This window comes from Ascaphus truei, chromosome 3 (assembly GCF_040206685.1).
Source record: "Ascaphus truei isolate aAscTru1 chromosome 3, aAscTru1.hap1, whole genome shotgun sequence".
In the NCBI taxonomy this organism is placed as follows: Eukaryota; Metazoa; Chordata; class Amphibia; order Anura; family Ascaphidae; genus Ascaphus; species Ascaphus truei.
This window is the reverse complement of record NC_134485.1, coordinates 27,787,271-27,799,909: the sequence shown is the minus strand read 5'-3', so window position 1 is coordinate 27,799,909 and position 12,639 is coordinate 27,787,271. Positions and strand designations below refer to the sequence as shown.

The following is a 12,639-nucleotide window of genomic DNA, read 5'->3' as shown; positions in this document are numbered from 1 at the left end:
TCATTACTTTCCTGCTTGTTCTTGTAGGGGAGATCGTGTTCTGCTCTCCTGTGGAGTGAGCGCAGAAAGCGATCTACAAGGAAGTGAGCGATTCGGAAAAGCAGTCACGGGATCGTGAGTACCGGAGTGGCCATGGCACTCTGCTACTGCAGCACCTTCAGCACTCAAATGGTTAAGTCTTCTTGCAGCTAAGACACAGGCTGCGTCCATGGGGCCCGCACGAGTGCGTGGCGTCATGCTCGCCCGCAGCTGGAGCGATACACGGCCTATAGGATTGCGTGACGGACGGCGTACCGGAAGGCGTTCTGACGTCACGAGAGCGGCTCGCCATCATTGGTTGAACCGTGCATCTGACCCGGCCTTTGTGCGGCAAAATAAAATGGATTTGATTCCTCGCGCATGCGCGGTCTGTGGCCACGCTCATTGCCTTATGGCATTTTGATCGCTCCGCACGCGCTCACTCGCGCGATCAGGATAACCATGGATGCAGCCTACAGGAGGAATTTTTTTTTTACCCCCAAATTTCTTTTACGGGGTGGGGACCCCCTGAACTTAATGCCGCTGATTTGAGCTTGTTCCCGAGATACTTCCTGGTGAAGTTACCAGTTCCAGGAGGGCTATTTAAATACCCTTTAGAAACCAAGAATTAAAACCAATATCTTCACCAGTAACTATCTCGGAACTGAGAGGGTCCCCAAAGCTGAAAATAGCGCGGTTCACCTTTGGAGGACCCCCAGGTTCCAACGCCGTAAAACAAACAGAGGTTAGTTAAGGGGGATTGTTCCTTTTAAAGTTCTAACACAGGGGCGGTCAACAAGCCTCAAGCACCACCAACAGACCAAGTATTAGGGATATCCCTGCTTCAGCACAGGTGGCTCAATCAATGGCTCACTCGGAATGACTGAGCCACTGATTAAGCCACCTGTGCTGAAGCAGGAATATCTTTCAAATCTGACCCTTGAGAACTGGAGTTGGCCAACTCTGCTCTAACACCACTTTGCAATTGATACTGGACTTAAACTTAAAGCAGCAGTCCAAGCTGACGTTTTTTTAATTTTATTTTCCCCGTTAATATGTGCATCAATACAATCCACACAATGATAAGTCATTAACGAAGTTGTCGATCGATCCGTTCTCCTGTGATCGATCGCCGAAGATTCGGCTCGGGGGTTCACTAAATGGCTGTCAGTGCAGCAGAAAAGGACCAAGGATGCAAAGTTCTGTGGGGAAGATCATGGGACCAGGCAGTCACTAGATACAATTGTGCACTGCTGGAGAGAGGGCAGGGCTCAAAAAGGGGTGTGCCACAGCCTGTTTCAGAAGAGGAAGGGGATGTGACTTTGTAAATGGTTGCTATAGAAACAAAAAATGCTTGTTACATTATAATACGTTAAAAATGTCCTTCAGAATTGTTTAAAAAAAAGTTACAAAAGCTACAAGTATTTTCTCATAGTACAGAACTGATTTATTTTTAAAAAATACACATGTAGGATATTGTTGGTCTGCAGCTTTAAGACACTATAACCTTTAGCTCGTGTTAAATGTTTTAAGCTGTGTTTACCCATGTTGCAACTTTAGGCTGAAAACCTGTATAAATAAATATGTATTTGGTAAACATTGGAAGGTAACTACTTTGACCATTTTAAATATTGTTTTCCATTTTATTACTTTAAAGCAGAAACAAGAACCTTCTTCAAATGAATCATTCCCCCCCCCCCCCTTAATTAGAAAATGTAAGTGTGTAAATTAACAAGGAGTGGTACTTTGGGATTGTAAATAAAAAAATAGAGTAGTATTACCCAGCACCATCACACAGCATTTCCATCACGGCACAACATAATATGTAAACACGTTGGTAGATGACCTGTAACAAATGTTTTATGCCAATACTTCTCCGAAACAGAAAACTGCTGAGGGATTTAACATTGATGTCTGTAATCCGGATAATAATGGCACATTAAATGGCAGACAATTTATTAACAAAAATAAATCAAGTGGAATTTTGGATTAAACAATACCCCTCCCCCTCCCCCCCCCTTCCCACCCCCTCTCCATATTGAAACTTTCTATGAAAGGAAAAAGCCCTGTCTGTCCGATGTGGATGTCACAGTCCTTCAGTGCAAAGTTTTCTTTAATTAAATGCATACATTTGTACAAACAGTTCTCATTTTGGAGGTTTGTCATCTGATTTTCTATGATTTTTAAAAAAATTATATTTCCGTAAACAGATTTGAAACCATTTAGCAGCTCAGATTATTTTAGAATGGAAAGAAAAAAGGTAAAAGCAAACCATACAGTTACAGATTAAAGGAGAACAGGAAGGGACATACATGTAAAATAAAATGTGTATAATGTATAGAACGCAGAGTTCCAGTAGCTGCACTAGCCCTAGTATAGGTTGGTGTTAGATTGTGATACATTTAAATGGACTATATACTAGAAAAGTGGGGCTCAGCAAGGGCTCCTAGGAACCCCCAGGTATTCCTAAAGGGGTTACCTTCAATTTTCAGGTCATGTGAAAATTGTACCAAATACAGAAGAATTTACAATGCATCTGATCTCAGATGCGCTATTAGAGAGGGTTGGGGTTCCTTACAATGAATCTTACCTCAGGCACACTATTGGAGAGGGTTGGGGCTCCTTACAATGCATCTGATCTCAAACACGCTATTAGAGAAGGTTGGGTTCTTTACAATCAATCTGACCTCAGACGCGTATTTAGAGAAGATTGGGGTTCCTTACAATGCATCTGATCCCAGGCGCACTATTAGAGAGGGTTGGGTTCCTTACAATGCATCTGATCTCAGGCGCACTATTAGGGTGGGTTGGGGTTCCTTACAATGCATCTGATCTCAGGCGCACTATTAGAGAGGGTTGGGTTCCTTACAATGCTTCTGATCTCAGACCCACTATTAGAGAGTGTTGGGGTTCCATACAATGCATCTGATCTCAGGCACGCTATTAGAGAGGGTTGGGGTTCCTTACAATGCATCTGATCTCAGGTGCACTATTAGAGAGGGTTGGGTTCCATACAATGCATCTGATCTCAGGCACGCTATTAGAGAGGGTTGGGGTTCCTTACAATGCATCTGATCTCAGGTGCACTATTAGAGAGGGTTGGGGTTCCATACAATGCATCTGATCTCAGACATGCTATTAGAGAGGGTTGGAGTTCCACAGAATTTTACAATATAATTATAGGGTTCCTTAACCAAAAAAGGTTGCAGACCACTGCACTAGAAGAAGAGACATGTACTCACTGTGACATCAGTAATTAGCTCTCTTGTTGTTCCATTAAAAGGAAAAACAATACAACATAAATCATGTATAAAACATAAGAAAGAATGAACATTTAAACAAAAAGAATAAAGCAAAAATGTGTGAGACAGAAGAAAAAGGAAGGCAGAAACGAAAGGAGTGGTATTGTAGCTGCGCCTTTGGGCACAAATATAAAGGGAACCCAATGGCAATATGCATTCTCATACTTACACACAAAACCACCAACGAATAACGTTGAAAATTAAGTTTAGTGAAACTTCACAAATGTAATGTAGTTCCCGCCGCTACCACAAGGTGGCGTGTGACTCAATGAAAACGTCTGAAATGCCCTGGTAAAAAAAAAACATCAATATGTTGCATACAGTGAGCCTTTTAAATTGTCTTAAAATTGACAATAATTGTTGTCATTCTTTTACAGAATAACAGATGCATGGTTCATCTCATTGCGCTTGGCTGTACAAGTGAACACCATACTAATGTTTCCAGTTAGTTTTAGTGAAGAAGCACCATTGTGAATGAGATATCCAATATTTATAATGGCAGAAGTTTGATTACAATAGCACACTACACCTGGGTCCTACACCAAAATATGGCATCAAAGCGGGCTCCATCACTCACACTCACACTAGCATTTTTGTAAGCCACCTCAAAACCCCTAATAAACAGGGTTGTGTAAAGCCTAGGTAGCAGGTTAATATGAGGGTGGGATTGAGTGATTGGGCTATGGTTTGTGCTACTCATGATGGACACATAGGTTCATGCTCATTTCTCCTTTAATGCAGTGCAATCGGTTTTTTGTTTTTTTTGTGTGTCTGATCCCCACAAGAAAGGGATACATCTTTGTTCATGCAGAACAAGCTGCTCCTTCTTTTCCAGAGGAGATTCAAAGAGCTGCACCGTCTCCCCACTGGGGAGGGGGCGGGTCCCAGTCCCCTAATAACACATGTACAATGATCTGTATGCTTGGCAGTTGTACCCCGCCTCTAAGCCTTCCCAAAAGTCCCAGCCCCTTCCAATTTTTCAAAATTACCTCCAAATGCATGTCAGCAAATGAAACGTAATCTAATTATCATAGGGGTCACGTATCCAAGGGGTGTTCGCCGGAGTCTCATGTCTGTGCAAAACTGGAGCAAAAATGCACTAGGAAAAACAAAAACAAAATCGTATTCCTTTCAATTGGGTCTTTTTGTTTAATACATTTTGGTGCTGGGGTTTTTTTTTTTCCAACAGGTTTTAGCTGGAGGGAGCTTTAATAAACAGGCATTAATAAGATTTCTTGGGAGCTAAAGGCAAACAAAGTTATTAAATGTGTCAAAGAAAACAAATCATATTTATTTAAATAAAATAAACCTTTTTTAAAAAAAAAAAAACTTTATCACAAAACCGCACCAATCAACTACATAACATTTGTTTCCAAAATTCAGCAGTAACCCGAAAATCCGTGTATTTTGTGTCATTTGTATTTTTTCATTTAAAACAATTCTCAAAGTTAAATATATATATATAAAAAAAAAAGGTATGAAGAAAATGTTTTAAGTTTCATTCACTAATAAATAGAAACCCAAACCAGGGTAAACATTAGTTCGAAACGACAGTAACGGTTTGGAGAAGTTTGGAAAAAAAGTGTTACTTTTATTCGTATCCGCAAATATATTCGTTTTCATTTGATGCGTTAGTATTCTGTTAAATAGCGCAGTCTTTTATGCTATAGTGTGAATGGCTTTACCCAAGCAGACATGATTGTATCACCAGCACATAAATGGCAAAAAGTAATAATTAGAGGATACTGGTACACACATCTCGCAATCTTATAAACTCATTTGTCTCTAGTGATTCTTAAAAAGCATTTTCTGCAGTGGATTCTAAGTCATGGTGAAAGTAACAGCATCAACTTCATCCAAACACACATGGGACACACAGTTTGCTAGGAAGAGAAGGCAACACCAACTATTTAGAAGTTCAGGGAAATGTCTCAATCCAATCTAGAAATGAAGGAAGGGGGGGGGGGGAGAACACAATTTCAAGTGATCCCACAACCAGGTACAAACATATAGTATGTTTCCACAAAATAACAAATAAGTGCGCTAAAATGACCCACACACAGACAAATGTAGATAGACAGCTGCACACACATACTGTACAGTACAACGGATCCAGAAAAGGGCAAGACAGAGAGCATCTAGATTTGGGGCATTCACACGCAGGTCCAGAAGAAGAAGACAATATTGCGAGAATTTAACTCACAAACAGAGTTAGTAGTATCTGCAGCATTTCTGCATCCAGAGATCAACCCACCTAACAGAGGAAATATCCCATGAAAGATGAAGGTAAAACAATGTCCCCCCCCCCTCCCCAGACATCCAGAAAAGAAGTCAGTGTCACACACACACACACACACACACACACACACACACACACACACACACACACACACACACACACACACACACACACACACACACACACACACACACACACACACACACACACACACACACACACACACACACACACACACACACACACACACACACACACCAGAGGCAGGGACCTGATTGAGACAGATTTTACTAATTGAGCTGCCATGGATCCTCATAACCGTTAAGAAACACATTTCCAGCTTCACTTCTTAACGTTTTAAATACATATTTAGCGGATGATTGGGGCTTGCGGGGACAGCTGGGTATCACATGGGTATAAAAATAATACAACAAAGAGAGCAGGGCTGAGAGAGTCAGGGCAGCAGGAGGGCACCTCATGAGAGGAGAAGAAGAAGCCACAGCTTGGCGCTCAGCCCATGAACAAGTCACCAACTCATACTCTGCTGCTCAGGCTGCACTCTGCTCAGGCTGCATTCTGCTCAGGCTGCACTCTGCTCAGGCTGCACTCTGCTCAGGCTGCACTATATATTATATATATATATATATATATATATATATATATATATATATATATATATATATATATATATATATATATATATATATATATATATATATATATATATATATATATATATATATATATATACACACACATATATACACACACATATATACACCATACACACACAGACACACACACAAATATATATATATACACCACACACACACACACACACACACACACACACACACACACACACACACACACACACACACACATATATATATATTATATATATATATATAAAATATTAATTGAGAAGTTAATTGTCGTTGGTGAGCCAGAGATATAAATACATGATTAATATAAGTGTTTTCTGTTAGGGTCAAATATATTGTATGTATTTAGATAAATAAAATGTAACAAAAAAAATGTCTGTAACGATTTTTTATTTCAAATGCAATTTAGCTAATCGTTTAAAAACTATATATATTTTTTTATAAAGCAATACATTTGGTAAAAAATTGTATATATATATATATATATATATATATATATATATATATATATATATATATATATATATATATATATATATATTTAGATGTTACATTATATTGTAGTCCTGCTTTGAGTTCTGTCTCCAGACACTGAATATTTCGCTACACATCCATTCACATGGTATGCTTTTGAACAGTTGAATAATGATAATAAATAGAGATTTCATGAGTAAAACATGCAGATAAACTCATTGTGTAACAATGGTATCGAATAGGTTGATATATTACATTGATTTGTGAGATAAACATGGACATAATATGTTATTTTGACACATAGGGGCCGATGCAGTAACTTGCGAGAAGGCTGAATTTGGTTGTTTTATTGCGAGATTGGCATGTAGAATGCAGTTGATGGCGGTATGTGTGCGAGTTACCTGAAAAACGGCATATGCAATTGTTGCCGGAAATCAAGCGCCGGCGGGGTGGCGAGAATGGCTATTTCGCCATATTAAGCAGCACTCAGAATTCAGTAGATGCCGAGTAAGATCTCGGGGGTGCGCGGGAGAAAATCCTTGCGAGAAAAGCGCCAAAAAGCTGCGGCACCAACAAGCAGGCGAGAGCCGAAAATTTCAGCTGCTAGTGACATTGTTGTGTCATTGTACTGTTGCTGCTGGCAGCGCAGCTTCAATTGTATTACATGTCATTCAGAACCTGTTACATGTGTTGTTTATAATAAAATACATTATTAATGTTAGCCAAAGGTGTCTGTCTTGTGAATGACAAGAAGCAGGTATGTTCCTAAAACTATCTATTGAGGGACAGCGCTGTGAAAGCCTTGCTAATGTCACTAGCAGCAAGAAACACACTGCTGTGAGTAACAGAATGCGTCAAACTATCATGAGGTTATTTTTTCATGTTCAAAAGTTGCCGCCAAATTCTTCTTCAATACAGATACATGACGCAATCCCCCTCTTGCTGCATGCACGGGTTACAGTACACACAGCAACTCACTGACATGTAAGCTTTGCAACAGAGTCCAACACACAGACAGAAATGTACATTTAATGTCACAAGACACATGCACACATGTATCACCTCTTGACATGTCAAAGAACAGAAGACACAACTGTAGCACTGCACCAGCTATGTTTCCAAAAGTATCTAATTAGGGACAGCGCAGTAAAAGGTTTGCTAATGTCAGTAACAGCAAGACAGTCACTACCGTGAGTAACTGAAAGCTATAAGCAAGAAGGAGGTTTTTTTATTTATATGCAGAGGTTGACGCCACATTCAAGTGAAATACAGATACATGCAGTCATCCGCCACTGACTGCAGGAACGCGCAACATGTGCAACTCACCAATTTCCCTCACAATCGCCATTTACTGCATTTAGCGGCAAATTCCCGCCAAACACAGGAGATTTAAGCGCGCTGCCGACACACACATATCGCAAGTTACTGCATCGGCCCCTTAATATGCTTTTTTTTTTTTTAAATTTACATGCACTGTCCTCTGTCGCTTTTTTTTTCTGTTATAATAAATCTCTTTAAGTGTGACTTCTGAAATGTAATCTGACCTATCTGGGCCATTAAGAAATATACCTTGCAGCTTTAACACTACAGGCACAAACACGGTGCATTTTACAGCCCAGGAAGGGGAAGGCATTGATATAGGTTAGCTGTTTTCCCATGGAGTAAATGTAAGAAATTGCAGTGAGATAAGTGGATAAGCAAGTGTGGGTGATAGAGAGCATTGTGCTTAGTGAGTGTTTGCTTTTGGGCAAGAAAACCTTGGTGTTTGTGAAATCCATTAAAACTCTCCAGTGATGGAGCCCAGTGGAGTACTTTGGGTTGGTTTGGTTTGTTTCTTTTCAAAAATGTTATTGTTATACAGAAGGCTGAGGTTTGTTTGGTCTGCTGTTTTTTTTTTCCAACAGCTGTTCCTAACACTGTCATTGTATTTTATTATTTCACAGAGCTCTTTCTCTCCACTGGTTGGAGCTGGGCAGGAGTGTGTCACACATTCACTTTCATTGAGCTCAATCCTGTCTAGTGACATCAGCTTGCCAGCCCTATGCTACCACTCGCTTATTGGTCCACAACACACCCCATCCAAGGACAATGACATTGTTCTCGTGCACAGCTCGGGGGGTTGATCTGCCTATAAAACCAGAGCACGCAGGGAAAGGTGCCTATTACCCTGTCACAACAGTCAAGGGAACTATAGCAGAGCTGCGGGTGCACCTTCCAGCACCAACACTGACAAGTAAGTCTGCAATCCTGGGAACAAGGTGCCCTGCAAACTGCAGATGACTTAGCTTGTATGATCTGGTGCATAGAAGAGATTATCTCTATCTATCTATCTATCTATCTATCTATCTATCTATCTATCTATCTATCTATCTATCTATCTATCTATCTATCTATCTATCTATCTATCTATCTATATATCATACCAGCTGCTTCTTGTAGAATAATACCACGAAGCAAGTGTATACGAACTGAGTTTCCAAGCCTGCTTTTAAAACTGGTGAAATCTGACATTAGTTGTGAAGTGTAAGGGGATCTTTTTATTCTATTTGACCAACTGCAATTTTTAAAAAAAAAAAATTATTTCTATTGTTTGGAAATTATGGTAGAGTTTATTTTACTTTCTAAATGATAACGAATAATGTATTTGCTTATCTTATAATATTAACCCCATTTTATTTCCAGTTGCATACTTTTAATTAGTGGTAACTTTTCTTTTAATTAGTGGCACCTTTTCTTTTAATTAGTGGTACCTTTTGCATGAGGTGTGTAAAATGTTGCAGTATACTATTATGGATTAAATGGCTGATGGTTTGCCAGTGATAGGTTGATATAGTAATTATCATTATTATTTGTTTTTGCAGGCTTTTGATCATTTATAATTTGTTGCAAGGTGTAATTATTGCTTGAGGTGCATTAACACACGAATGCTGCTGCATTTGCCTGGAGTATAATCTTGCTCATCAAGGGTGCACACAAGTTATGTTTAGTTGGTGCTATAAGAACAGAAAAATATGTCATTTGAATAATAACTCATTTTAATAGGAAATTAAGTGAAAGTCACAGAATTACAAGTGTAGAAATAATACAGCATTGTCTGCCAACATCCAACCAATACTCACCTAACTACTAATGTAACATTATTGGTTCTATTTAAATATTGTGTTTGTAATCAACACAGTTTAGTTACATATACAGTATGTGATTTGTTCGCAGGTAACACCAATCCAGACAAGTCTGAGGGGTAACTTTCATACATGGCCATGCTGATCATTAATAACACGGGTGGGTTAAAACAAGTGTGGCAGGTTCTTAAGTAAACTTATTTGTGCCATTTCCAAATATGTATATACTGTATGTATGTATGGCACAGTGCAATATATACCAGCCTTCTACGTAGCATTTTGGAGGCGAAACGAGCCCCCTGTCCCAAGGAGCTGACTCTCTAATCTTGGCGCCTGATGTGAAGGGAGATTAGGTGATTGGATCCCACAATGAGCAGTGGCATTGGGTTCTCCCACTTCCAAGGGCAGTGTTCACTTTCCCTGCCCATGTAACACATTAGAAACCCCCCCAAAATATACACACAACATAACGTAATAGTAAGCCTGATAGATGCCTCTGCCTGACCCTCTCCTCTCCCTGTCTCCCTGCCCAGGTCCTGACCACCCCCCACCCCTCCCTCCAGCATGGACTCCGATGCCAGCCTGGACTCCAGCCCTGCCTCCTCCCCAGGCGTGGGGGACCTTTTCCTGCGCTCCCGGAAAGCTGGAGGCGGCTTCTCCGCCGCCGTCTCCTCCACCATGAGCGACTCCCCGCCGCAGCTCAGCGCGGAGCTGCGCAGCGCCATGGCCATGGCGGCCGCCGCCGCCGCCGGCGACAAGCTGGGGGCGTTCAAGGCGGCGGCCGCCGCCGCGGCGGCCGCGGCCAAACGGGACAAGAAGGAGATGAGCGAGCCCGAGCTGCAGCAGCTGCGGCTGAAGATCAACAGCCGGGAGCGCAAGAGGATGCACGACCTGAACATCGCCATGGACGGGCTGCGGGAGGTGATGCCCTACGCCCACGGGCCCTCCGTGCGCAAGCTCTCCAAGATCGCCACGCTGCTGCTGGCGCGCAACTACATCCTCATGCTGAGCAACTCCCTGGAGGAGATGAAGCGGCTGGTCAGCGAGATCTACGGTGGCCACCACCACCACGCGGCAGCGGCGGCGGCGGCAGCGGCGGCAGCCTACCACCCCTCCACCTGCGGGGGGGTGCCCCATGGGGCGCCCCTGCCTGGGCACCCCGTGCACCACCCGCTGCTGCCCCCCCATGCGGCAGCTTCCCTGGCAGCGGTGAGGGGGGCTCCTCACCCACCTCCTCCTCACCCACCACCTCCTCCTCCTCCTCCCTCGTCCTCCCACGGGCTGCTGAAGTCTCCCAGCCCCGGGTCCGGTCCGCTGGGTGGGGGGTTCCCGCACTGGAGTGGGATGCCGTGCCCGTGCAGTATGTGCCAGGTGCCCTCCGCTGCTGCCCATCACCACGCCAGCTTGTCCAGGCTCAGCGCTGATACCAAGTGACTGCTTCCAGCACCACCCTGAGGGGCAGCAAAGGAAGGGGGAGGGTGGGGGGGGTCCCACGTTTCCTCTGGACACGATCAGCAGAAGAGTAACTGCACAGAGGGAAAGAAATGGGGGTAAAAAAAAACAATGCTGACTTTCTTTGGTGCAGATTTGCGCCAGGGGAACATGGAAACCCCACTTGAGTCACTCAACACTTTTGCTGTCTATGTATCAAGAACAAAAGTGGGGCAAAAAAAATCAGCATCTTTTTTATATGAGAAAAAAACACACATTGCTTTCAGCTGAGTTTTTGTTGTTGTTTGATACATATTGTGCGCTTATTTTGCCCCAGAATTGCTCCACTGTTGCGCTGATACATATTAACCCGTTGGAGGGACGGGGAAATAAATAGGACCTTATCCCCAGATGCACCATCTGCTGAGAAAAATCAACACCGCTTTTGCTGTATCATTTGGGATCTCAGATAGAAAGCTGAGGGCATTGTAAGGGGGTTTCTTGTTGCAAATTCGGTAGCGCAAAGGGTTAATCGGCTATGTCTCGGAAAACAAATATATTTAAAACGAAATAATAGGTTTTCTTTAATAAATGTGATGCAGAATTGTGCCAGTTCCGCACCAATATACCACGGTCCCTACAAACACTCAGCGTCTCCAAAAGTGCAAACCTGTGGCACAAGCAGCAACTGTTCTCAAAGGCAAACAAAAACAAAAAGTGCTTTTTTTTTTAACTGCACCACTTTTGTACATAAGAAACTTGAATATATCCCGGAGCTAATGCATCAAAGCCTGTTAGCTATAACACTGGGAAATGCCAATGCAAAAAAACTGCACCAGATCTCATTGCTTTGCATTGAATAACTCTTTTTAATGATAGATCTGGTGCTGTTTTCTTTGCTTCAGGTTTGGCTTAATTAGATCTCGCTTTACACTTTATATGGGATCCTTTGTCAGATTGAAGTAATCAGCAAAGGTGATCGGAATTGTGACGCCACAGGTCCCTTAAATCTGCTCCATGCTAGCGTCAGAAATTGATCTGAACACATGGCACAAATCATACTTTTGCAAAGAGGCGACTTCTTTTATCTTGATAAACGCATCTTTGTGGGAGCTGTGGGGTCCCTACAGAAAGTGACAGGGGCACACATGTCATCAACTGCTGCAAAGCTCAACAGTGGAGTTCAGCCAAGCGACAAGGTCAGCGCAGCAAACTACTGTGACAGATTGAAGGTACATACAGTACTCAGTTGCGTCACTTTTTTTCTGCGCCAGACCTTTTTCATCCGCCAGCAGTTTGTTTCAGAAATGGGACCAACTGCAAAAGAGTTCAGTTTTACAGAATAAATAACCGCAATACTGGAATTCTGCAATTTCTGTCATTTTAGC

At 42.2% G+C, this 12,639-nt stretch overlaps 1 protein-coding gene across 1 annotated transcript; it reads left to right on the top strand.

The window, feature by feature from the left end:
- The first annotated feature begins 8,787 nt into the window (after positions 1–8,787).
- OLIG2 (oligodendrocyte transcription factor 2) lies at positions 8,788–11,281 on the top strand. The gene is made up of 2 exons (XM_075593298.1): positions 8,788–8,931; positions 10,354–11,281. Exon 2 carries the CDS (start codon positions 10,385–10,387, stop codon positions 11,252–11,254), a length of 870 nt encoding a protein of 289 aa, XP_075449413.1. The 5' UTR covers positions 8,788–8,931; positions 10,354–10,384; the 3' UTR covers positions 11,255–11,281.
- Positions 11,282–12,639: the final 1,358 nt, after the last annotated feature.